Source organism: Sinohyriopsis cumingii, chromosome 6 (genome assembly GCF_028554795.1).
Source record: "Sinohyriopsis cumingii isolate HCF-2022 chromosome 6, ASM2855479v2, whole genome shotgun sequence".
NCBI lineage: Eukaryota > Metazoa > Mollusca > Bivalvia > Unionida > Unionidae > Sinohyriopsis > Sinohyriopsis cumingii.
Genome location: NC_142966.1, coordinates 140,017,306 through 140,040,568, shown reverse-complemented (window position 1 = coordinate 140,040,568; position 23,263 = coordinate 140,017,306). Strand labels below are relative to the sequence as shown.

Below are 23,263 nucleotides of genomic sequence, written 5' to 3'. Positions count from 1 at the left end.
CATACAAACTTTATTATGGAATTTGGCTTAAATCTATTGAAAATTGGATTTCTTATTTTGCAGATATTACATCTAATGCATTTCCAAAGGTGGTGATCATATGACATTTCGATTTATCGACTAAGATTATTATATATCGTTATACAGTTTTCCTACCGAGGTCTTTCTCTCTTAAACCTTTCTTTTGTCATTCAACCCCTACATTGTCGATTTCTTTTGTTTTAAAGGAAATGAACAATAGATATTGTATATATCCTCTGTACTTTACATTTTTATTTTGTTATAAACAAAAGCAACAAAAAACAGGTAGCTTGGGTTACCTGGCACTCTTCGACTTCATCGCTATGCAATGAATAGCCAAACCAGTGATTATGGGTGAGAAAAAAACTACAAGTTAACACCTTTATGATACAAGAACAATTTATTTTAGCTATGACAACGTTTGTACCATCAGTTTAATTATTAAAAAGCTTACATCTTTATTAAGATGTTATAATCTCCGTGATATCAACAATGTATTTAGGGATAAAACAAGAGCGTATCCGCTTATCCAAACAAGCCGCAATGAGTACAATTTTTTGTTGCTTTATTCCCAAGCTGCAAAGTAGATTGAAAATCGATCAACTAAATTAGTGATGTTCATAGTCATAACTTCCGTAGATAGTCATCTCATTTGATTAAATATGGTACAGTTGCGTGATCAAATATGTTGTGATTTATTTGAAATTCAATATGATCAAAGTATTAAGCTTTACCCAGGATTTTGTATTACTGTAACCCCAAATTTTGAGCCGCTTACATGTTTCGTGCATTGTAATGATAAATCCGGTAACGGTATATTTCTTTTCAAGGTTTACTTCCCACCACACGCCCATGCTTCCATTGGTAGCATTACTACACGTATTGAAGTCTCCATCAACTACTAAAGAAGCATTTATGTTCATTTGGGGGTCTCCAGAAAATGACTGGTTAGCTGATTTCCTGAATGCAACGTCTCCTGCAAGTCAAGAAAGAGTAATCCTGTATATAGACTGAGTGATACCCGAGTTTAACTTTTGTGCATATATTATCAGCCTATTAAAATGGAATGGTTGGGTAACAATAGGATTACATCAATATTAGTTACAGAACAGACAAATATGAAGCAGGCTTTTGTATATACCAAATTTGTATTATACTACAAATTAGAAGTTTGCATTTAATCTTTTCCTTACGCCAACAGAGCTGTGTCTGTTTTTATATGCAGCGTATTGCCAAGTAAAACAATTAAAGTTTGGATGCCCTTCTTAAAGTTATGGCCCCAATGCATTGCTTAATTAGTCTGCTCTTGTACATCTTCGTCAATGACCTCATCAAAAACGTAAGGAAAAGATTAAATGCACAAAAGATAAACTCGGGTATCACTCAGTCTATATACAGTCTATATGTATGTATACAGTCTATATATCTATCTATCTATCTATCTATCTATCTATCTATATATATATATATATATATATATATATATATATATATATATATATATATATATATATATATATATATATATATATATATATATATATATATATATATATATATATATATATATATATATATATATATATATATCACAGATGATTCTGGAGGACCAAGACGTGCACGAAGAAGACTAGTGGATGAGAAGATGTTATGGTTATCAGAGACTCAGAGAGCTCAAACGTTTTAACCTGACCGCGCTACACCGAGATCAATTTTGTAAGTGGCTTAACCTTGCGTGCTCTACTTACACCTCTATGAAATTTATGAAGTTCGATTACGTATTTAAGCGTATTTTTTAGATGATGGTGTTACCAGATCAGGCAGAAATGCAAACCCGTTTATATTAAACATTGTATTCGCAGTAGACTATAAAATTATTTCCGAGGCACTGGCGCCAGTAATATCGACGACAGGGCCTCTGACGTCAGCATGATCTCATCACATCCTGTTTTGTCGTAGGGTAATCCCTGTAACATATATCATGCCTCAGCGTAATGGAATCCACGCCGTAATAAGACTCCTTGCCGGCCAATGGTCGATCATTTTCATCCAGCTGCGTTTCAAGCGGGTTTCAATGGCAAGTGTACTTGTGTCCTGGTAACATCCACCTGCCGCTGCGCTTGGGAAAATTTTCCAATGAGGTTTTGGATGCTGACCGCGCACCCGAGGATTTGACATTGACAACATCGCACACATCCTCCCACCCACATATATTTCACTCTGTCCGAAGATCCTCTTGCCTAGATCGCAGTGCCTACAATGGTTACCGATCCACTTTTTTATACAGAAAAGGTACACTAAGTCGTGGAAGACATTGTCTCCACCATTGCACGCGTTTCTGTTGACATTGTTTTAGGCAACTCCGATGACCGCAACATTGTCAAACGGCCCGTCATGATCTGCGATTATTTGGCTCCACACACCTAGTAGAATGACGGAGACACCACGAGTTCATGATTGTGTTATGCCTAATACATCCACTAAAAAATATCACAGAAACGATATTTTATTTTCGTAGAGACAAAATCGGTTCTGGAAGTGATAGTACGGCTGACGTTCCATGGTATCTCTACTGAATGTAACGGATTCAGTACCAGCCACACGTGCTGTCCTCCACATCATGAATCTGTAACGAATTATACACAGCACCAAGGCAACCTTGTTGCACGCGACCTGTTTTCAGATACCGAATCACCTCGTCGGGAGGTAGGAAACCAAAAGAATCGAAATATTCTACGTCGCGCTGCTATGGGTCTTTCACCACGGCGACCCAGTGAGTTCCAGATCCATTGTAACAATTCTGCGGGTTATTCACGCACCTCTTGTCAGGCCTTATGTGATCTGGTAACTGATCCTTAAATAAACATCTCTACAACCTTTGACACTGGCTGCTAACTCTCTTTCTCTCTCTCTCTCTCTCTAACTCTCTCTCTCTCTCTCTCTCTCTCTCTCTCTCACTCATCGTAGCTAGATATACGTGAAAATCCACGAAAGTACGAACGTTGGTTTGTGTCATCTGTCGATGTCTCTGGACCTATGACTGAAGGTAAAGTTTAGTCAAACCATCCAAAGGGGAGAGAGAGAGAGACAGAGAGACAGAGAAACAGAGAGAGATAATTTTACAGATTTTAGAAATATTAATCAAAGCAGAATAATGTAATGACTTAGATGAACTGTCAATATATTAAAATATTTTAATAACCTCTTGTTGGTTCGTCATTTCGCTTAGTTTATATTCCACGCTAATTTCCATGCGCCATTACGTAAATGCCTGACAGTTCCGGTTCAGTGCACAAGGTGCTAACCGTGTTTGCAGTGCACTACTTTCTTCAAAAAAACCATATTTCATGTTTAAATCATGAGTGTGTCTTGCATTGATTTAATAAATGTGAATACAAATAGAAACTCGAAAAGAAAATAATCAACTTATCAATTTGCATATGTGATTGTGAACAGCAAGAAAAATCGTAGAACTACATTTGTAGCGGACAAACTCGCAAGGATTTGAGGAGTTCATTCACTCGGCCAATATACAGTTGCCCGCAGCATATCTTAACCTCATTCAAAGTGCAAATATGTGTATTTGTATGTGACATAAATAAAATATATGTACAGTATGTACACTGTATCAATGATATACCACTCGTTGTATAAATCTTTCATTAAAAGGAAACTCGACAGGCCTCGTTTCCTTTTAATGAAAAATTTATACATCTCGTGGTATATCATTGATACAACACACATACTATACATGTGTGAGATACGGAAACTGTATGTGTGCGATACGGAATCATATATTAAACACATTTATCGGACACCAGATCAGCTATGTTAGATTAAATGGGTATGTACTAATTTTTTAAAATATCTCCCTCAAATACAATTTTACGCCGTAGCATGTTTCCAAATATCACTCGACAGAAAAAATGTATAGCATGCATGTATCATAACTAATCCTAGGTCAGCAACACGCTGAGAAAAAATGCTAACAATTTGTTTGAAAAAATGGACATTTCTCTTGAAAGCAAGTTTAAAGTGATTATATACACGGGGATAAAAAGTGCTAGCATACATGTTGATTGTTTCTTATTAAAACTCGGTAGTCACACTTATCCTGCATGCACATACCGTATTGGCATCCTGGTCCCATCCAACCGTCCGCACAACCACTTGTACATTGTCCGCTCACCTCTTCACATTGTTCTAAACTGTTCTTGCAGTTACACTTGTACATACAGCGGGGTCCGAATTGAGGTTGTGCATTTCTGTAGCCACCACGAGGACACGTAGAGTCTATGAATATTAATTCATGACCTAATTGATTAAACTGAACGGATGGATATTCAAATGAATGATTACTTGGAATGGTGGATCAAACGGATTAGTAAGCAAACATATTGTGTGTAATTGTTATGTCCCGTTACAATACTAAAGACGGAAAGCCGTTTAAACTGAGTGAAGCATTTCCTAAAAAGTATACAGTGATAAGAATGTGCAATTCAAGGAAGATACTTATATCAGTAGACTAAACATTATGTATGATGTGGCTGATGCAAAGTCCTCTCTGCTTGTCAAATCAAAATGGGTAAATATAGAATCAGTAGCATGAAACTACCGGTTTTGCCTTCTTATTACCCGTTGGATCCACTGACACCCGTCTTCGCCTTTACCCAAATGACATAGTTAACCCCTACGCCATTGATACCTGTTGCCCACATTTAATTTTTTCCACTGAGGTGCAAAAGCACACGTACCGAGAGTCAGTAAGTCATTGGGCTACATACTCGTACGGATGTCAGTGACCCAAAGGTTTTCCAAAAAGGGCAAAACTCTATCCTTTCAAACTACTGTATAACTCTGTTGTGATTATATAAACGAACTTCCAAAGTGTACTCAGTCAGACCAGTATATGATTGTTTTTTTTTTGTTGTTGCTTTTTTTTCTGGCTGTAAATCCGCTCTGTTTCTTAGTTGTGCTCGTAACTCTGATATTCCATTTCCGCCAGTACAATGAATGTACTCATTCAGACGGGCTTGTATTACCATAAACAAAATGTTCTGTATTGATTTTCCAGAGATGTGCTTTCACTGTTTTTATAAGCAAGATGTTTATACTGACAAAGAGAGAAATATGTTTGTCAAGTTGTGAATATTGAAGAAATGCTGTGGCGGTTTATATACAAAATGTTGAGTGGTAGCGAAGCTATTTATTGCCAGAATATTTTAAAAGATTTTATTGAGTTTACAAACAGCAGCGTAAGTCTGCCAAATGAATGTTATGTCAAAACTTTGACCGATAATTTGAGGTCCTTGTATCGTTTGAATGCATCATACAGCTTCATTAAAGAAACATAAAAGATGTTTTACGAGTTCTCGGAACTAACCAGCACACATTGCTACGTTTGTGAATTTGGCCTTAGAAATGGAACGAAACAAACTTGGGCGGATGTTTTAGACAAACAAAATTAGAAAGAATCTGCGGAATATCATGCATGAAAGAGTACTCCCTCAAAAGAAAGATAGTAACTCGCCCACTGCGTCTGACGCGAGTAACGTTTTTGACCAGGTCAGTGACGAAGATGTACAAGATCAGGCTAATTTACAAATGCTTTGGGGCCATAACTATAAGAATGGCATCCACACTCTAATTGTTTTGCTTGGCAATACGCCACAAATAAAAATAGACAATGCAAATATATAACATAACTTTTAGACGCTCTCATGAAACACAAAATGTTAATGAAATTCGCTAGAAGTTTAACGTTATAAGGTTAGTGCAACAGTCGCCTGAAAATAAACTGATGTTGCTGTCGTTCTTGATGTTGACTCATTTTGCGCTTATCAGGCGGACCTTTTTATGAAAGCTGTTTTACTCAGCACTGCAGAAGGAAATTTGCCATGGATGCTCTGAGAGAGGCGTAGTTAATTATCTGCTAAGGGTTGATTTACAGATTCATGTTCGCCATGGAGAGTACGTGTTGGGGTGCTACTAACAACACAGAACAAAACCGTCGCAGTGATTTCGCCAATTAGATAAACACTTGTGGTACGTATATAAAACAAACTCCATGGCATTGGAACGAATAAATGCAAATCTGCCTGCCTTGGAAAATATAAACCCTATGGCAGAACATGCCATTGTGAATATTGTAGAGCACACACGCAAATATAACGTGATAGATTTAGGGGCACAACCCTGCCTGAAATGTGGCATCGGAGTCAAACTGTAATCAACTTTGTCAGCCTTGTGAATCTGGTCATGAATACTACAAAGCGTGGAAAAATAAATCAAAACCACAAATACCTGTGGCAGCACTAGCGCAAACAGATACCACAGCAACAGAACTAAATTAAATATTCGCCAGAATTGAATCAATTAGAGTTTCTGATCCCAATAAAATACCAAAGGTAAACAAGCTAACGTCACAATTTCTAAATTAGAAAGACGCTTTGCCCTCCCCCTAGTATAAACGTGCCTATAGACAATGTCGCACCTAAAACAGCTTTCAAGGCAGCATTGAATTTACATACCAAGTCGTATGAGAAACATACATACTTGAATTATTAAACCCATATCAAGACTGAATCCACAATCAACGCTGATTTCCATTGCAACAGCAACAACACAATTCACCAACACAAAGCAACGATAAAACTACTGACAATTTGCACGCGAGGATACTATCCAAATATCCAAAGGTGCAAGGCACTGAACATATTCTCGAAATGATGGAGCAATACACCAAGACATGATCGGGATGAACTATCGTAAGATGTTGCAAGTTTAGGTCTATCTCTCACCGTATCAGCAGTTTCTTGGATCCAGTTACAAAGCAACACCAGACTGTATCTCACCAAGGTCAGTCATAAACGTAAAGAATTTTAACACCAAATAATTTTGAATGGACAGTTTTGTCGGCGCTATATCCGGTCAATGACAATCATGACATGCCCCGAAGATACCGGTGACATCTGGTTAGATTGAACTTTGGTGATATTGAATTTCCTGTGCAGGTTACCAAATCCACAATGAAAAAATATTAGACACTTAGCCCAGGTATCGCTGTTAATGTATTCATGTATGACAAATGTTTTTAATCGCTGGCACTACCTCTCCATGAACAGCACACACGAATTCTGATTGATTTATTGTTTCTAAGTGAAGCGGGAAAAAAACAGAATCGATATTTTATTATGTATGGAGAAGGAATCTTGCTCGGCTACTTAACCGACACAATAGGCATGAACATAAAACCTCTCCATGCAGACATTGCATATATGTTTTAACAAGCAAGAACTGCGCACCAGTCATGATGTTTACTTTGGTAGTATCAGTGAAAAACTACAGTGCGCAATTATGCCACAGCCTTGTGAAGACACTTTCTAATTTACTGCAATACAACGAAAGATGAAAGTCCAGTATATCATCTATATGGATTTTGAATGCCTGAATGTTTTACTGGAAAGCTCTACTAAGAACGACAAAAATGAGCCTGATATCGATCGAACAGTGCAGGTCGCTGACAAATCACCATGGTGCTTTTATGTAGTGGTTCTATGTGATGGAAAAGAGAGTAGCCAGTTCTTTATCGTGCCCAAAGCACTAGTGCACAGAGCGTTAACGTACCAGCTGAGGTATTTCTCAAATCAATCGTAGTCACGGCGAAATGGTTTCGTCAGCAGTTATATTCATCATCACATAATTATGACAGGTGATGACATTCGTAAATGTTCGGCTGCCATTTATTGCTGGATTTGTGATCGCCCATTTACCAAAAGGCAGACATCGTCCTTAGATAAAGACCAAAGCCCGTTTAGTGATGAAAGTATAAGTCCTGTTTCTAACGTTCTTTACCACTATCACATCAACAGCGCGTTCAGTGAACCCCACACAACGCTTGTAATCTAGAGCTGAGAATTTACCCAAACGAAACGGAAATCCCTGTAGCGTTTCATAACCTGCGAGGGTACGATGGTCACTTAATAATGAAATCAGAAGCTACGGTATCATAGTCACCGATAAGCATGGATTCCCAACAACATGGAAAAATACATGATGTTTCGGCTGGGTCAACTGCATTTTATCAATTTGTTACAGTTAATAAATTCAGTCCTGCCTAAATTAGCAAAAGATCTAGTCGCGGAGAACTTCAAAATGACGCGTTGACACTGTCCAACTAATACAGATTTGATAACGAAGAAAGGTATGCATTCATACGAGTACATGAGTGACTGGAACACATTGCTAAAACTCAGTTGCCACCAATCAAAGCGTCTTATTTATCGTTGTTACATGAATGTATTTCAGAAGATTAAGAACATACATAGAAAGTTTGGTCAGCATTCGAGTGCAACAGCCCCTGTCACTATCATGATCTGTATCCTCCAACTGATATGTTGTTTCTCGCTGTTTGAGAAATATCGTGATACTTCCATGCACGTGTACAAGCTCAATCCGGTTCATTACTTTTCATGGCCCAGTATGGGATGGGATGCATTGTTGCTGAAAACATTGATCAGTATTTCTTTATCGAACGATCACTTCGTGGTGGAATATCCATGTCAGGTCACATACTCTCTTGCAAACATGTATCTAAATCAGATTAACCTTTTATGAATGGGTCTAGATGCAGTCACTGCCGGTTGGTTAATATCAGTGGATCGATCCTGGGCAAATTGATCTACAAACACACGTGCAAGATCACAACATCAACAATTACCACGGAGACTTATTGAAATTGATCTGGAATATCATGAACATTTACATGAGGAACACAATGATTATCCGCTGAACCCAGGAGCGTTGTCGGTGCTTTATGGTTGTCTCTGTATCAGTGCTCGATCGTGGATGAATCCGGTCACAGATATACCGGATGCACCAAACTGGTACCAGTTCTCAGGACAAAACACAGTTATGTACTGCGTGTCGAAATCAGCAGTTGTATCTGCGATTCGGTATGAGTGTGGACAAAATCCATTGAGAGCTCGAATTTCTACAGCAAGCCTGGGAAAACCATGGAAATTCTGCATAGAAGAATCCGAGTCGATCTTGTCTGTGATAGTGATCAAGAAAGTTTTCGAAGGTTCATGGCGTACCCGTCCTTTGAAACTAGAAAAATCTTTTATGGTGGACATATTGCCGTTCACAATAAAAATCAAACCTTAAACTGACAAAACCAATCTATGTTGGCTCGTCCGTGTTGGATTAGTCGAAGCTGCCCATGTACACATTTCATTATGACAAGATCAAACCGTTTTATCAGGATCAGGTCAAGATGGTGTACACCGACACCGATTCGTTGCTGATGCATAACACCACCGATAATGTGTACGCGGATATGGTACAGCAAAGTTCGATCAACGAATTTGATACCAGAGAGTATCTGAAAGAATATCTGTTGTTTAGTAACGCCAATACAAAGGTGGTTGGCAAGTTTAAAAATGAATGTTCTGTCAAACTAATTGAAGGGTATGTACTGCACCTAAAATGTACTCGATTGATGCCGACTCCAAAAACATTAGAGAGACCAAAACTGTTCAGAAAGTGTTGTAGCAAAAATATCTCAAGCCATCTAAAAACATTTCAAACACGAACTATACCTGGTATACCTTCGAGATCGTCGTGAGTTCGCATACACAGCAAATATGATCTGATCCAAGAAAGAAAGCATGAACTAAACTGAGCTTTGTGCCCACTGTATACTAAGCGACGGAGACTCTCCGATGGAACTACCACTAACGCTATTGGTAATCGTGTTGTAATGGCTGATACTGGTTAACGTGCTAAAATAAATCCTGGTGGCAGTTCTGCATTTGCTGGAACGACTTGTAATTCCACTCACACAAATGCTCGGCTGGAAGGCGTTGCCTCCCGTGAACAAAGTCCACTAGGTATGGCTCCACTCGGTGATGGCCATAAAAGGGAACGGGTTAGTTGTCTTGGAGTATCAGTCTGTTCCGAGATCGTGAATACATTGGCGGAACATACTGGATCAGTGGCACAACGTACCTTTCCACCTTCTGACTATACGGGTGCATATAATCCTGTCGTGCGTGTGACTTTATTGTTTGATGCTGCTATGCCTAATGGAAGTCGTGCTACCCATTCCTGAGACCGCTCTGGCCTTATCAACAATTCATATCCGTCCTGGTGACCGCATAAACGTTCTGCAAGAGTACGATTAAATAATTCCACAATTTCTTGGTTACGATGTACACTGACATATTCGATAAGTACTCGTACATGGTGTTTAGTCAACATCACAGTCACAGATCTGATAAATTCTTTCCCAGGATCTACTTGTAACAAACGTGGCCATGTGAGCGGTTATCTTGCATATATGCTCTCGAGTGCATCTGTGACACTTACCGAATCTTTTGTTCTTAACGCCTCCTCTTCTTTGTATCAGCTGGACACATCGAGAATGGTTAGCAGGTACTTATATATCCGTAACTTATCTTGTCGATCACGGACACGATCGTGTGGAAGAAATAACAAATCAGTTTGATGGACCTCATTTTGTGTTTGGACATCGAACCAGCCCCTTGAAATCTTTGTTGGCACTGGTCAATAAATTTGACACAGCACTTGTTTGGACGACCATGCTCGCGCAATCCAATGAGTGACATTGACTGGACTGGCTAAATGTCCCACGGCGGCTTCACCTCTCCAATACCCAAATATGCTGTAGTATATTTTAGATAATGTCCGGCTCTTTGTATCGATTGTTTAAATTACTATAATGTTTACATTTAATGATAGCCACCTAATGGAATCTTAGCTTTCATACATCCTTTGACGACCCATTGTGCGATTCTTTCTGATAATGGTGGATTAATCGCGTTCAAGTAATGGATCCCTACTACGTGGGCACGTTTACGTCTACGGATATCATTTGATTAGCTGTATAAGCAAGATCGTATGCGCCAGATGAACGCGATTGATAGGTGCTTCACCAGGTCTCGGTTGATTGTTAGAATCAAGTCGAAGTTAAAGACGTATACCACATCTATAGTACTTATAACCAAGGAGATGCTTGTCACCAGGATATTTACTACGTGATGCTTCTGGTAGCTTTTGTAATTCAGTCGCGATATTATCGCCGCTAGCGACTTTTTAAAACTGGATTCTGCGCATCCACGGCTTTTCCCAATGTAACTAGAAATTCTGACGAAAGTGAATTTATTTGTCCCACATTGAAAGTAGTTCCAGTAATCGCTTCTCATCCATTACTCGTCTGAACTCGAGTTGGATCTGACGTACGTGTACTGGTGCAACGTCACACACAATATAAAGTCATGGTCGTTTTATAATGATGGACAATTATTCAGTGGCACCATACAAAACAAAATGTGCAAATGACTTTTCCGTCATCGACATCTCCATACAAATGAAACCTAAATCGTCTAAATATGGTGACGAAACCGCGTTTCCAAACTCAGTTCGTGCACTGGTATTTGGCCCTGTTGTTGAATATGATTGCACGATGGTTTAACTGAAATCGATTGTACGTGATTGCTCCATTGGCTGGTGATCAACCGTTCAACCGAGCTATGATGTTTTAAAAGATGTTCAAAAAGCGCTTAGAAGTGGTAAAACACCACAATCGTTTTCTTTTCCACCGCTGGTGAAGCCCCTACCATTCACCATTTAGATGATAACAAAAACAATCTTGTGGTGTGTGACGATGCGATTCTTGAAGCTCAATTCAATTCCGTACAAATATTTTGACTAGGCGGACATAAAAACACTGATTTGATTTATTTGACTGAATGATATGCTCATGTGTCCAAAGTGATTCGTGACAACTGAAACATGCTGATGACATTTCGTTGCTTTGACACGCATGGCCTTGGAAATAACAACAAAACGAAGAGAGACAGTTTCAGGAACAAGAAAAACGTATGAAAGAGAGAAAATTTAAGGAGCGACAAAAACAACTTAGGAGTTGGCTAACACAACAACTTAAACTCGAATTTAGCACAGAGGAAGAATACAAGCAGTGGCTAGACGAACAAATAAAGACGTTCTACCAGACAAAAGAACGACTTGCTGCACCTATGCCTGCATCAAAAATGGGAGACAGCCTAACCAAATCTGCACCGAAGCAACCGCAAACAAGGAAGTATAACACTACTCGTCGAAAAGTTACCTGAGAAAGTTGCTAGGAAAATGCAAATATATAGACACACACAGGAAGAAGAAATGCAGGGGCGGAAGGATAAGCAAGTCAAGAAAGGAAGAGGCTTTGGGGTGCATGAACCCAGTGGACTGTATGACCCTAACGATCTAGCTGATAAATTGGAAATACAAGTGCGAACAGTTCATGCGGTCAACAACGCGCCCAAAGTCAGCAATGAAGCCACATCGATTTGTCACTGATGATCTTATGGACAGAAACACTTATCGTGTGTTAATGCATGAACTTGTTAAAAATAGTCATGATATATTGAAACAATCCTGACTACCTGTCAACTTGTGTTTTTATAAAGTGCATTTGCACATATCATTAATGTTGGAGATAATTTATAATCTCCATTTATTGTTTACATTCCCTTCATGTTAGAAAGTCTTACCTCTGTTTCCAGTGCAAATAATAGTAACTGTTGTATCAGGTTTTGTAATATGACGCCTGGACAAAGGAAAAGTGATTTGACACAATAAGTAAATCATATAAAAATGATTTGTTTAAATATTTGTCATCTGGGTAAAGATTTTTGAAGCTCAGTGTGTACATGACAGGATTGTAAACTGTTATCACTTACCTTGTATTTTGCGAGAGAAATAGGCAATTGTATCCATTTTTCTCCAGGATTAAGGTAAGACTCGTGTAAGTTAATAATTTTTCGTCACCAGTGTGATGAAACCGTTCGTCATCAATGTTGAATCTTTGTATAATTTGTTGTGAAATAATTGTTATTTTTGTCCTTTGAAATCGGGCGCCATTTTTACTACTGTGTGTGTGTATTGAGCGCTCGGCTTTCCGCTAGGAGGCGCTCAGGTTAATCTTTGCGAATTCTTCCATATTTAGTCATATTCGTGAAAACTTTGTCATGAATTTCCCGAGTGTGTCCCCAAAACCTATAAATAGGGGTGAGATCCGCCGTTTTGGCAGTTGTGGTTCTACTGGATTCCAGTAAAGGTCTCAAGACCAAGCAAAAAGTCTCAACTGATAATTTCAAGCCTTAAAAGCAAGGTAGACTAGTTACTACCGACACATTAAATTTAGTACTCATAATGACTACTATAAAGTTTCTCTGAAATTGTTAGGGCCCCGAGTGGCCGAGTGGTCTAAAGCTCTCACCGTTCCAAATCACTGCCATCTCACCTCTGTCTGCGTGGGTTCGAGTCCAAGGCTCGGCTAGGGTGGGTACGTGGGAAAGCCTGCCAGTAGCTTCTCGTGGGTCGGTGGTTCTTCCCTGGGTCTTCCAGGGTTCTTCCTCCACCAGTTATACTGGCCGCCATGTATAGCCTATCTTGTGCTGAAAAATGGCGTTAAATCCTAGAACAACAAAAAAATCTCTGAAATTGTTTCAACGTTTATTTCTTCGTTATATCAGATAAAAACTCCCACAGAGGGATTTAGCTGACGACATTGTCATTGTGTCGTCATGAACACAGCCGTCTGCTATCCATTGGAAATTTAATATTCCGATTGGCATTATCGAATTTCCTATTCAATTTCATGTAACATTTTGAAATCACAAATTTCCATTCATTTTGTAGTGGTTGTGTCATTTAGTTGTCGAAATAATATACCCCGACACAACGACACACTGTGTCGCTCAAAACGACACACATTGTCGCATTCAACTCAAGCGACACACTATCGACATCCGGTTTCAGACTGTGTCGCTCAAAACGACACAATGTGTCTCAGCCAACAAACCCGACAAACTATTAACATCCGGTTCCAGACTGTGCCTGTAACATATTTACCATAGGACTCTAAAACACAAACCCGGGTCTGGTTCCGAACCTTGATTGGGTGCACAAAATCATTACCACTTCGGTACGTTATATGAACCAACTTTGGCATAATTAGCTTCTTTTTCTGTATAAGATTAGTTTGGGAATTGGGATTATCTGAGTTAGAGATGATGTGAATTAGGACAAATGGAACATTTATGCTGATTTTCACATGCAATTTAACACTGAAATTATTGTTGTCATTTCAACATGCTTTATGAAACATCTGTTCTGAAAATTGGCCAATCATATAATTCACTATTCTGAGCACTAGATTTTGTGAGAAAACACATTCAACCCTGGATGACATATAATAAATTGTGTTGACTATTTATATTTGTTTTGTTTTGTGCTTTTATGACCTATATAAGAACTTTTGTAGTGAACACATATTTCTTGACACTACAATACACCGGAGAGGTCTAGTAACTGAAAAAGGCGTAAGCTGTCCATCTATTCCATTTTATTTGACCTTGGCCCTTGGCCCTTGGCACGTTACAATATATTGAGATATGACGAACGAACTTCGTTCACCAATGATGAGTTCTGACACGACTGAGACGGTTTGTGTTTCGCATGAAATCTCTGCACCGGTGCAACAGGTGGTTGAAAATACAACCCAAGGTGTAATCTTAATGATTACAATCTCATCAAGGCAACCAAAGTTCAGTGTAACGTTTTCTGCACACGTGACTGCTGGTGAATCACGCACACTTGAGATCGTACTAGCATTGCTGCGAGTGCATTCTAGTTGGTTTAATATTCGATATCAACAGTTTGGTGGTCTGCCCCCAAACAACTCATTTGTGTTTTCAGCAGATACTGGCGCGAACTATTGTTTTATTCAACTTACCTGACGCATACGACATATAATGGATCAATGATGAAATTTGACGAAGAATTTCGTTGTTGATTGTCAAAGACTCTAAAAATTGTATACGTGCCAATGAGTCCACATTGAGTTCGGTCGTCGTCATATAATCTCAGACGTATGCGGTTGACATTGTACGAGCATTAATAAGATGACAAACAATTTTTACGTGTTGAATATCACGCCTCACATTGTGAGAAGTATCTCAACTACCCAAGTCAACAACCCAAGTTAATGTAATATGTGATGCCACCAATGGTAGCTATGAAAGCTGGTCTGAAACGATAGGCGCAGTTGTTCAGGCTTACATACTGTTCGGATTTTTACCTACTATGTGACTTGATATCGATTACGCCCGCAGTACCTGTGTATAGTCCATGCTGTAATGATCAACTGCCTCATATTCGTTTTTCAATTTTGGATCATGTCAGGCACCTGACTGATCAGCGCAGTGAAACATTAGCAATACAACTACATTAGTGATTGACCTGGCAGCTCAGTCGCTCCGAGACTGAATACGACGATCAATAATACGAGCACTTCGTATAGTCTTAGATGTTATATGCGGTCTTGCTGAGGCAGCAACTGTCGGTTTTGTTGCGAATGGCATCACAACAAAATTAACCACTGAAGCGTCACCAATCGGAATTGCTGTCGAAACTATATAAATATCAACTGGTGTCTCTGGTGGAGAATTATATTCTAATTACTTGCGGCCACACAGAGCAGTTTCAATACGATCAGTAAATTGTACTCGGTAGCAGTCGAGGATAAAATAGTCAGGCGGCTGAGTTTGAGATTGTGCTGGTGGAAAAGGCAAAATCACAGACAATTACAAGCACAAAGAAGAATCGGCGAAGATTTACACAAGGTCAAAGTCAAATAAACAACAGTCTTCCAAAAATATGGTTACTGATTGAAAACACATTAGCTCGCAGTGTGTGTATGTATTGATCGCTACCATATGCCTGCCTGTTTGAGTTCATTGCGGGATTCGTTTTATACAATCACAACGAGTTTTTACTCAAGTAGTATGAAAGGAGAGAGTTTTGCCCTTTTTTGTTGAAAACATTGGGGTCACTGGCATTTGTACTAGATTATACCACAATGACTGGCTCACTCACGCTACGTATCTGTTTACAACCCGGCGTACATAATTTAAAAGTGCCCAACACGTATCGATTGCATGGGGGATAAATGTACCATTAGGTAGAGGCGAGGACAGGTGTCAGTGGTCCCAATATGTAACGAAAAAGGCAAAACCTGCTGTTTCACACTACTAAATCAATGACATTAGGTAACTGCTGTTTAAACATCGTAAGATTCAAAGTAAAGGAAAAGAAAATATAAATTAAAAAGTATTTTGAAAACTTTCCGTGCCGTGAGAAAATTAGTTTTTGAATTGTACGCTAATTTCTCAAACATGTACTGTTTTTAATTTGAAATCCAATAATATGGATTTGATAATAAAACTTACATATCGGCATGTTAAATTCATTTTAAAAGTTCAACGTCTATATCATTTTGTATTGTGTCTGGCTTACAGGTGATTCAAGATCTTAACTGAGTTTCATTAATTGTCACGATGGTAATTATTACTCTCCAAGTGTTACTTTTAGACTGTGAGAACCGCTGCTTCACGTCAAATTATAAACATAAAAAGGTGTAAGAAGTGTCGAATGTTTTATTACCAGTGCCCATTATATTAGCATGATAAAGGTTTTGTAAAACGCCTGGTGGCTAAAGACAGTATCAGATCGTGTATAAGATGTGTCACCATTTGTTACACGAGTCTGATGCTATATGATATGCTGTGCTACTGACTAGGGTGTGATCATCTCTGTTCTGGTGATATGCTATTTATGACCTAACTAGCCTGTTTAATTGTAGTTATGGTATTTTACATCATTTTCTTTGATAATATTATGAATTCATACACCTAATGATGGATCCAAGCTTCCTTCCTTTTTAGTATATAATTGTCAATATATGGAATCTCTAAACAGTTACAAGTCAGAAGAGGATGTTGGCTATTGCTTAATAGTGATATAGTACATACCAAAAGACAGCCTTGACCTTACTTTCTGCAGGTTTAACTTAAACTTGTCGTAAACAAGTAACATAAGCACTCGCATTTCCATATGTTAACTGTCAGATTTGTATTACTAAGTTGATCAAAGAAATTCCGAATCGTTTCCAACTGATCTTTCCCGGTAGCGTTGTACGCGATGACATCATCGATGTATGAGTCCCTATTACCAAGACCAAATGCTATTATGTTCATTAAACGCTGAAATGTTCTTTGATCGACCCAATAGACAATTAATTTATGTAAAAGCGCGCTCTGCAGTACTTGTTTACATTTTAACGACTTCTTGTGTAACATGGTCAAGTTAAATCTGTACAAGTTAATGTCAAGGTTATCCCTGAATTTCCGGTGCCTGTTAGTAAAAAGCATCTGATGCGATTTTGGGATATGGCTTGATGTTATCAAAACTTTGAATCAAATTTCCCAATAATTGCCGAGTCTCTGACGAATCTGTTGAATGCGAACTCCACGTGTCATTGGACTAACAAGTGTCATTAGTCTATTAAAGGCATACATTAAAGTACAGTTCTTTGAAGGAACTTTCATATACTGCTTTTTTATGTACAGTTTGTGTAAATAAGCTGATTGATATTAATAAGACATTTTATATGTAGCTTTTCTTGACGCTTTCGAATATATATATATATATATATATATATATATATATATATATATATATATATATATATGTATATATATATACAGAGAGAGAGACAGACAGACAGACAGACAGACAGAGAAACAGAGAGAGAGAGAGAGAGAGATGGATGCCTTTATGGTATGCATGTATGATTATAGGAGCATTACATTTTCTACTGTTTAGTTAGTAACGCAGCTTCTTATATAGTTCCAAATTTGTTTAATGTAACTGAGTTCAATAAATAAAAATGTAGGTCTACATCACAATACATACCTGTAATTACTGTCTGAAGGATAACTGTATAAGCCAAGAGAATTACCAAGTGTAGTTTCACTGTGTACTGTTCTCTTGACATGCCACGTCTTTCTACAGACTACTGGTCTGAACGAATAATATAGACCCGGATGTAACTGTTCATATTATTCTGGTTATATCATACACTTCAATGAGTAGGATGCATACCATCTATGTTCTCATATAAGACGTTAAAAATGCAAACAAAATAGATCTGATCTGCAGTGGCATAATTTACCAGCTGATCAGGGTCTATTTTATTTGTTTAACTGACTGCTCCTAACAAAGTTCAGAGACTAACATCTGTCAGCGCATTAAGCGACTAGAGAAATTGGTCTCCGCACTTTGCAGTAAGACTCGTCTTATAAGGGAGTACAGACGGTATTGGGCCCTGGGGAATCTTTTCATAATATAGAGACTATACACATATACGCGTTTAAATGAGTAACCAGAAACCAGTTTTCAAGAAAAATAAATTACAAGGTGACTACCGTGATTTAGGGCTGTTTCAGTAAAACATATACCATACGGGGGGAAGGCAAATTCAACCAACTCACAACAGAAGTAATTTTAAAAATATTATGATCCACCGTCAAATGTGTTTTAATCCAAAAACACTGCCCCCTACAGAAGCATATTTTTTAAACATCATTTCTGGCTATGGGTTAGTGGGCAGTAGAACCGATTTTAATATTGGGTTGGGGACAGAAGCGATTTAAATGACAGCTGGCTGGAGGTAATCTACTCAGTTCTTATAGATCATATAATCTACTTCATATTTTTATTTGTATTCAATCATAATAATCAATCTTTTGTAATTTTGTTTGTTTGTATATCAGCCAAGTATGTCTCTGATACTGTGAAATCACAAATTTTCATGTTGGCTTATTATTTGTAGATGTCATTGATCGGTCCCTTAATGCCTACTAATTTAACATCCATGAATACAGATTTTATAATAGATATTTCTATTCTAATACAGAAATCATGAATTAGTATCCTTACCAAACTGTGTGTTTACTAAAGTGATCACTATGTCTTGCTATTTTGATTAGAATAATAGTTAAATCTTGCATTGCTTTGAATGTGTGGTCAGATTCTATAATTCCTTGTCATTTTTTTAAATAAATGTTTTGTTAAACGTATAATACATGATTTGTCAGGAAAAAAAGCATTGATGCCTGTGGAAGTGATGTTGTATTATTTGTCTACTTTTACACTATATCATTTCTTGTAAGAACATCTTTTTCAGTTGCCGATGTCTTATTTTTATGCCTTGTTGCAAGACTAATATAAAGTTATAAAAAATATAGCAAGTCAAACATTTTTATATCAAAAGTTAGATTTTAAAAAATGGATGAAAGTCCAGGAAGCATGTTTCCCAGAGTACTCATAAAATCAATGTCATTGCAGTTACCTGTATTGTCAACAGCATCATCATCACTGATGGCCTAGCAGTAACATTCTGCATTTTCAGTCCAGTTGTCACAGGTTCTATCTCCCATTTCTAGTCTTTCATATGAGACTTATACCTATGGCCTGAGGGGCTTTCATGGCAGAGTGGTATAAGATGCTTGTCTTGTGATACAGATCTGAGGGGTTTCCATGGCAGTGGTACAAGATGCTTGTCATGTGATTACTTGCCTCCAATGTGTAAATGAGAATGCTGCCAGTTACTTGTGGAAGGTCAGTGGTTCTACATAAGTGGTGTTTGATGTCTCAAAAGGACCTGGATTTTCTTCAGCAGTAAAACTGGCTGCCATATATAGATTCTCTTCACCTGAAAATGGTGTAAAGGCCATAATGATCTATCGAAACCCGAGATCTCATGTCTAAATGACTTCGGCTGTTGGAGATAAACGTCAAATCAACAGAGGCTCCATGTGTCCAAGTGTACTAAGGTGCTTGCTTTCACATCACTTGCACATCTCACCAAGTGAGTTTGTGTCACAGATCAACCAATGTTGGTTGGTGGTCTTTCGGGGTTCTTCCTCCACCTAATATAATATTGTTAATTTTTTTTAAAAAAAACGAAATCAAATCAAACTAAATCAACCAACTAATCAACTGTGGCAACAGCAGCAAAGGTACTAGTCAATCATTTTTGCAACAGCTTTGTGAGTTTATAACTTTTGACACGAGTAAATTTTGTTGACCTTTGAATATCGTCAACTATGCCTTTCTGACAGTTACCTTAAAGTCATCATCAGTTGGTACAAATGGATTTTTCATGGAAAAGTCTTGAGCAATCCTGCATCACACACTGCCGAAAAGTTTACATTTTAGCTCACTTAATGTTTCTCTAAAAATGTCCATTGTTCCAACTAGAACTGTTATAACTTAATTAAGCTATATTCACCGATACCTGGAGATATGCATCTGTAATAAATAACAAAGTATGAGAATGCATCAATGTTTTTCAATGATGCATTTGAACTGAGCAACAACCACAATCACCAAACCAAGAAATAAAATTATTCACATCTCTCAGGCAAGAGTAGTGTATAATCATAATCGGCCAAAAGATTTTTCAATTTTTAAATTTGCCAAATATTTTTCCAACCGTACTGATTCAGTGGACATATCACCAGAATGGACAGAAACAGACCAGAAGGTTAAAATCGATTTGATATATCTTTTAAGTAGCTAAATTCCTATTGGTTTAGTTAACTGTACACCCTTTATTGTCTTCCTTTTGATGAAATTTTTTACTGAAGCTGAGAAAATAATGTTGCACACATAAAAAAAGGCACACTTCTACTCATTATTGTTTTTGTTATACTTCTGCATTCCAGCCTGTTCTTATGATCTTGACCCCCACATACTGTGTCTTGTTTATGATATGTATCTAAATTTCTCACTTACTTTTCCTAGTACTATACAACTGTTCTGTGAATATGCATATCAGTGTGAAACGCAACGGGGAGACTAAATCCAAGATTGAAATCCTCTACATTTCTGGATGTATTCTGCTTGGATTCCCTATTTCTGCACAAAATTCAAGAGTTCAGGACTCTCTGTGCTAATTCAGTTCCCACTGTAAACCTGTGCAAACAGCATCATATTAAAATTCAGAACTTAACATCTCGAGTGCTCATGATCAAATTTGTATCAGTATATACACATCTATGACGACAGGCTTTGTGAAAAGAAAACCATAAGAAGCCGCGCCATTTTCTGGATCTATACAAATCTGAAATGTGTGCTTTCAATACTGCACCAAAGAGTCAGCTGCTGATTTCAGTAATGAGTCATCCAAACTCAGGTCTGTAAAGGGACGGAAATTATGTTAATAAAACAATGTCCCTCACTTTTTTCAGTTACAAGTAGGACAAGCTCTCATAAGATTGTTTTTACTAAAATCTTGCTTTCATTATCAACCAGTCAGGCACAGTCAAACACATATATACTCTATTTTATCTTCACTGATTTATAGTATGGTTCTCGTTCTTTCAAATCTGTAGTAATGTGAGTCCTTTAACAACTCTCAATGCTTGTAAGCCTTTTTTGACCATGCTGACTGGACACACTGTAAGATAATGTTCAAGTAACAGAAATACGATGGGATAACCAGAGACCAATAAAATCGAAGTTTTGTTTGTGTGCGATCTCAAATGAGGACGTGGTGGCGGGAGGAATAGCCATTGTTAAATATCACCCTTACACTCAAATGTGGTGGCGTCTTGGTTGGGATGACAGAAAGACCATAGGCGTACTCCATATTTGACAGCTAATTATGATTTTGTCAAAAGAATTACAAAATTTCTAACAATTCAGTTAGACTCGGATACTTGATTCATAATCATTGAACAAGTTCTAAAACTGATGTGTTTATTTTGGAGCTATGTTCCTCCATCACATTCAAGATTTGGATATACCAAAGGTGAAATTAGTACAGTTGCAGCCTAAACTACTAACGTGGCTACTTCAAATGTTATTTAATGTGAGACTTTAATGCAAGAACTCATAGCTTCAGTCATTTTTGGGTTAAAAAATTTAATTTCTTCTCAGACAACTCAATTTGGTGCAGATTGTTTTTAATGATACTGTGAAAATTCTTGATGTGTAAAAATTGCACAAGAAATGAACATCATCAGATTAGAAAATTACTACCAATGGGAAAATACTGATAGGAATATACAGAAATAATGATATTATTATTTAAGTAGAATATGTGGTGACAATACGAGCGCTAGTTCTACAACTTTGCAAAAATACATCTTGTACAACTATATTGTTGTTTCTAACAACACTGTAATATGGCAATAATTTCTGCGTATTTCTTATTTCAGTCCCTTGCTAATTAATAGTTTTAGATTTTACAATACTAAACACATTTTACCTTTTGACAATAACACATCATTACAAATATTTAGATTGCAAGGAAATAGAAGTTACGATTTTATTAAAAGCACTGGTACCAGTAAAACTAAAGGGGATGGTTTAAAAAAAAGATTCAGGATGAACATATTAGTAGTGTAGTAAAGAATCCGTGTATTAGAATGACATCAAAGATTTTTTCATCATTAGTTAATGACACTTCTTAAAAATGTAGTGTACTAGATAATATACTTTTTTAGTTATCCAATTTGTCATACAAATACCAGATAATGGCTTGGAACCAAGTGCCAAAAGGTCTGCAGAAAATACCACCATGATCAAAATATATATAGGAAGAACCGAAAACAAACAGGACAAATGTTATCCATCTTGCTTTGAGTTTACACAGATCAGTCAGTCTCTTGTGTTTAATGTCATTTAATTTTTGCACATAGAGAGCATGTACTTCATTTGGTCATATATCTGTATGATATAACAGTTTGACTCTTTATTCTTTCGTTGCCATAGTGGTTCTGCCAACTAGAGGTCTACACATATTTAATTATGTTGTATGGGGATTCTCTGATGTTCCCTATGAGCATTAATCTATTAATTGTTTCTGAATTTAATATGATCTTCCTCCTCTTTGTACGAATATTATTATATACTGTGAACTCCTTTCACTGCCTGCTGTCTGAAATGCATATGATAACTAGCTTGAATAAGTTACTGTTCTTTATGGTTGTGCAATTGTTAACATCTCACAGGTATGGCCCCATGGGTATTTTCTCTTGGATATCTCTGTTCCAAAAAGAAATGTTTTGAACCAAAGGTCACGTTAGGATTTTAAAACTAAGAGTCCATGGCTCCCATTTTGGTTAAAATATGAGTCCCACCAAAAAAAGTTGCATTCCCCTCCCAGAAAACTATGCAAATTATAAGAACTGCTGGTTGCCAGAGTTTAATTTCTACATTCAGTATAACACTGACATAGCTCTTGTTTGTCCATCAGAGTGAGTCTGAATGTTTTTGATCCAAGGAAGGTCTTATTCAAAGCACT

The 23,263-nt window shown here is 37.5% G+C and overlaps 1 protein-coding gene across 1 annotated transcript in view; it reads right to left on the bottom strand.

The window, feature by feature from the left end:
* The window catches only part of LOC149798118 (uncharacterized), a 34,017-nt gene extending 16,101 nt beyond the window's left edge, over window positions 1–17,916 (bottom strand). The window contains exons 1-3 of the mRNA XM_089960845.1: window positions 17,863–17,916; window positions 4,150–4,314; window positions 725–997 (exon numbers count right to left, since the gene is read on the bottom strand). Of these exons, the coding sequence (XP_089816971.1) occupies window positions 725–997; window positions 4,150–4,255 (379 nt within the window). The 5' untranslated portion in view covers window positions 4,256–4,314; window positions 17,863–17,916. The remainder of the gene's footprint in view (window positions 1–724; window positions 998–4,149; window positions 4,315–17,862) is intronic.
* Window positions 17,917–23,263: the final 5,347 nt, after the last annotated feature.